Source organism: Anoplophora glabripennis, unplaced genomic scaffold (assembly GCF_000390285.2).
Source record: "Anoplophora glabripennis isolate ALB-LARVAE unplaced genomic scaffold, Agla_2.0 scaffold32, whole genome shotgun sequence".
Classification (NCBI taxonomy): Eukaryota; Metazoa; Arthropoda; class Insecta; order Coleoptera; family Cerambycidae; genus Anoplophora; species Anoplophora glabripennis.
In genome coordinates, this window is record NW_019416220.1 from 315,162 (window position 1) to 320,388 (window position 5,227).

At 27.6% G+C, this 5,227-nt stretch overlaps 1 protein-coding gene across 1 annotated transcript; it reads left to right on the forward strand.

The window, feature by feature from the left end:
- Positions 1-2,496: 2,496 nt before the first annotated feature.
- LOC108906244 lies at positions 2,497-5,227 on the forward strand. Its single transcript, XM_018709458.1, has 3 exons — positions 2,497-2,668; positions 2,806-2,936; positions 4,032-5,227. Exons 1-3 carry the CDS (start codon positions 2,542-2,544, stop codon positions 4,239-4,241), a joined length of 468 nt encoding a protein of 155 aa, XP_018564974.1. The 5' UTR covers positions 2,497-2,541; the 3' UTR covers positions 4,242-5,227.

Consider the following 5,227-nt stretch of genomic DNA (forward strand, 5'->3'; position numbering starts at 1 on the left):
TGTACAAATTATGTAATTATATAATTTTATGCACTTGTGCACTAATAATTATATAATTCTAAGCACTCTTACACCAGTTATATAATTTTACACACTAGTGCATAAAATCGAACCAGATAATAAAATAATCGTTAATAATTTCTGCACTGCATTACCAACCAATAGTATTTAAAAATAAATGAACACCTACTGTTTAAATTGGTAGGTCGTACTGTGTAAACATAATAAAATTAATTGTTTAATTGTAATATGTTTCCTTTTCTTCTGAAAATAATAGAACAGCATTATAAATATTCATGTCTGGCGAAATTTTATAAAACAAACAATAAAATAGTTATGTAATTTACGTAAAGAGTGTGTCCTAGTCCCATGACAGTTTATTTTACACACTAGTGCACAAATCATATATAATTTTACACAGTAGTGTTCAAATTTATGATTTTATCTGTTAGTGTACAAATTATATATTTTTTTGCATAGTGCACTAATTATATCATTTTTCGCACTAGTACATAAGTTGTATAATTCGGTGCACCAGTGCACAAATTTTATAAATTTTTACATTAGTGTTTAAAATCGAACCAGATAATAAAACAATTATCGATTATATTTCCTCGGTGTTAGCAACCAATAGTATTATTTTAAAACAAATTAGCACATACAATTTGAGTAAAATTTAATTGAAAATGGAGTGAATTATTGTTTAATTCCCCTCATGCCAAATTTTATAGAACAAACATAATAAAATAGAGTTGTAGTGTATAAAGTAACACTGTCCAGTCTTATGGCAGTTTATTTTACGTACTAGTGCGCAAATCATATAGTTAGATGCACTGGTGGTCTCATTGTACACACTAGTGTACAAATTATATAATTTTATGCACTAGTGAATCAATTATATAATTTATAACAGTAGTGCGTGCATTATGTAATTTTATACAATAGTGTTTAAAATCGACCCAGAACAAAGTAAAATTACCGATTATCCTTCACTGTATTATTAACAATTAACATTTAAAATAAAAGTGCATCTACTGTTTCAATTAAATTTATTTTAAACTCGTCAAAGTTACATACTTTTTAAAGATTTAATTTCATTTATATGACTAGTGTTTCTTTATTTTAGAACACCCTGTATAAAAGTAAATATTTTGAAATAATTCAATAGCCTACGAATTTAATAAAAAGGATAGGGTTGCTAAATAGTCCGTCTGCTAGTCGCTTATAAAATATATATGAGAGCAGCACACTCCAGACATTTAATGTGGAAGATAGATTACTGCGATTAAATATTAAACAGTGCGGTACACCACCAGATAGCGTATTCCTTCAGTGAGAGATAGTATCGAGCAGAAATCTTTACAGAGACATCGACCCCCCTTGTGCGGAATGGAGGCATACTGCTATAAAATGCAGGAGTAATGTAATAAATGACAAATAAGCTGGCAACCGAGCAAAAACGTGAAATTTTTGCTTACTCACAGTTTTTATGACGGATCGATACGTCTGTAAATAAATTATGGACTTTGGGTTCTGTGGAGCTTTATTGCAACTGCACCTTAATTTAGAAAATCAGTATATTCGCTCTTTTAGTTGTTTGGACTGTATCAACATATTCGTGAGTGAACTCATCATTATTACAGTACGTTAATATTTAATTAGAAGCATTTGAAATAAAAGTCTATTAATGTCATATCAAAAATTGATGAAAAATTTATTTTTAAAATTTTTACAACAGTTTCTAAAATACTAACCTTTGGCGTAGTAGTAGTAGTGCGTAAATATTTTACACACTAGTGTGAAAAATAAGTTATTCGTGTTTTGTTACAGGTGTCGAAATTTCCAAACTGACAATTAGTAATAATGGAATTAAATTATTTTACATATTTGGAATGTAGCAATATATTCGTGAGTACGTTAATATTTAATTAAAAGCATTTGAAATAAAAGTCTATTAATGTCATATCAAAAATTGATGGGAAATTTATTTTAAAAATATTTACTACTGTTTCTAAAATATTCGTCTAGTACCTAGTGCGTAAATATTTTACACACTAGTGTGAAAAATAAGTTACTAGTGTTTTAATTTATCACAAAATTATATTGTTAAAAAATATATATACTTCTTTAAAATGGACAATTTATATTTAAATTTGTTTCAAATAAGGTTTATTTTCAAATCCGCGTAAAACAAAATAACTTACGCACTGGTGCGTAAAATGAATCGTGCGTAATCTATTTTCTGAAACATATCTTGAAGTAATCATGGCATGCTACCGTGTGTAAGGCACCTTTCCATTTGTGGAAAAAGTGTAAGTTTAGACACTTGTTTAATAATTATTTTGCTTTACTACACAAAAATTCGTATTTATTTCTAGAATTGTCACAAATTCGATGACGAGAATCTAATATTAGTAAATAAAATTCGTAGTGTAATGATAACCTTTGACATGCAGATGACATTAAATTCATTCATTAAGAGCGTCTGATTGTAACAGTTCCAGATTCAGTTTAATAAAAATACTGCGTTAGTTATAAAAAATGAATCATATTTTCTTTATTATTTTATGTGTTGTGGTATGTATTCAGAGTGAACCTGTGATTATCAGCAGTGATATTCCTAATTCTAATACAATAGTGACGGCTAAAAATGTGACCTTACCAAAAAGTACGTCTCCATAAATTCTTAAAATCTTAAGTTTAATTAAAAGACCGGTTGGAAAACTCAAAATTTAAGTAAAACAATTTGGGACTAGTTCGTGATTCCTTTTGAACCAGATTTAATACTCAGGTATTTTTTTTTAGTTGAGTACAAGATAGTAAACAAACCTCATCACCTGTTCATAGGTAGGTGCAGTTCAAAGCATAGGGTTTTGCACCAAGAAAATATTATTCTAACAAACGATGGAAAAAGCCATGTGTCTGCTACTATACGGGTAAGTTCGGCTAAATTTGTAAATATTGAATTTAAATTTTTCGAATTCAAATACAATAATTTAAATTTCGAAATTTACAAATTAATCGAAATTCGAAATTTTGTATATTTGTTCAAATTTTTTATTTTATTTTTGCACTCAAATTTCAAGAGAAAACTCATAATTTCCAATTTAAGTTTAAAATATCCTGTTGACTTTCGAAGTGTCAAATTCAAACTTAAAATTCCATATTAGAACTATTTCTAATGAAAATTTGAATCCTAAATTGCAAGTAAAAAAATCATACGTCAGAATCGAAATTCATACTTTTTTAAATTATGAAACGACTTTTACGTAAGAACATAACATAATTATTGTGTTATAAAAAATGAATTCAACTGTTTTGTAATTAGTTAAAATTGCATATCTTTAAGTCTTTTGCATCTTTTTAAATTTCTAGTTGAATCATGCTATTTGGCGTTTTTATTTGCAAGTTTCAAATTGAAATTTTTATAGTAAATTTCAATAGTGCCTTCAATTTATAGATTTGAAATTAAAACTTTATAATTAGATAAAATTAAGCCCTATAAACTTAAAATTTAAATGACATTTTGAATTTGTATTTTTAAATTTAAATTGAAACTTGAAATTTCATGTTTGAATTCAAATATATGTAATTTGAATTTCGAATTTTTGTATTGAATCTTGAAATTTGAAGTGCAAATTTTTTGACGAAAATTCAAATTTTCCTCTTGGAACTCGTGTATGAATTTTGAAATTTTAAATTCACACTTCAAATTTCGTATAAAAACTATTTTATGTTGAAACTTATTTCAATATTCAAAATTTCAAATTTGAAATCCATATTTCGAGTTAAAAATCAATATTTCGATTTGTATGTTTTAAACTATAACTTAATGTTTTTTAATTTTAAACAGAATTACATAGTTAATTTATTTATTTTACTAAAGCAAGTTAATTTCACAGTTTTTAATTAGATAACGTTGCGTTTCTTCCGATTTAGTTCTTTAAAAATCATCGAGGGTCGAAAGTGTAGAAGAAAATTGACACTAACGGTCCTATGCAAGAACTAGAATAATGCTATTTATTTTTTAGATGAATGTGGAGGGACCGGTATATATAACGTGTGTCAACATATTTGATGAAATTCCAAATGGGGAGGGAGGCTACCCTAGTTTCGCAGCTGGAGGGGTAGGACATAATTTTATAGAATTTAACGTGTTGACCAACTACGGCAAAGGGTTCCACTTTTTCGTACAAATTTTTGGATACACGAAAAAAGACAACGGCAAGAACAACTATTAAAAGTTCTATTTATTTAATAAATGGTTTATTTAACAAGTAGGAAGTTGTTTAGTTTGTCAATTATTTGCAAATTTTATTCATTATAGTAAAGGTAAATTGTTCTGTCTCTGTCTTAACTTACTGTTAATTTCGCTCTTCAAGAAAACGAATAAAATTGTTATTTACGTGTCTAAAGTAACACTTTTTCACTAGTGAAATTTTTTGAAAGTTTTAATCAGAATTATGAAACAATGTTTTACGCACTGTGCGTAACGTATTTCATTTTACACAAATTAAATTATGAATAATTTTTCGCACTAGTGTGTAAAATACTTACTTTACGCACTAGTGTACAGTGTAAATGTCTAAAATGAAATAAGGTTGTATCGTTATTATATAAAAATCTGTTACAAATTAATTTATGAACAACTTTTCGCACTAGTGTGAAATACTTACTTTCCGCACTAGTGTAGAGCGAGCGTAAAGTGAGTGTATTAAAGATAGTTGGTTGGGATGATTTGTGGTACTACAGCTGTCAGTAATTTTAGTGTGCTAAATATTTAGGTACTTTACGCACTAGTTTGAATATTTTACATACGCTACAGCGTGCGTAAATTTAGTACTTTACGCATGGTAGTAGAAAAAGTATGTGAGGGCTATCGGGTAAGTTGGATCTTTTTTCTCTGCACTTAACTTTTAACTTTAACTTTCTATTACCCCGGTAAATAGCCAATTATTCGTTTATGACACGTAGATTTATTTCAACCCATTTATATTTGAGGTAAACTCATAAATGAAAGGTTTAACCACGCTATAAATGTATTACTAATAAACCTACATTGTACACTTTTATGCTTGAGTTTTCCTCGAATAAGTTTACCGCCGTCATCCATAAGCAACGGTGATTTATAATTTCAACGTTATGTTTTATTTTTATTGTAGAAACGTATAATTCAAAATGTAGTGTTTATCTAAAGCTTTATGTTCAATAAAATTTTCTACTTTAA

Excerpts from the sequence above, each read along its gene's own strand:
- LOC108906244 (XM_018709458.1), top strand. The coding sequence starts at position 2,542 with ATGAATCATATTTTCTTTATTATTTTATGTGTTGTGGTATGTATTCAG. Across the intron at positions 2,669-2,805 it reads AAATGTGACCTTACCAAAAA|TTGAGTACAAGATAGTAAAC; the intron begins GTACGTCTCCAT and ends ATTTTTTTTTAG. Across the intron at positions 2,937-4,031 it reads ATGTGTCTGCTACTATACGG|ATGAATGTGGAGGGACCGGT; the intron begins GTAAGTTCGGCT and ends TTTATTTTTTAG.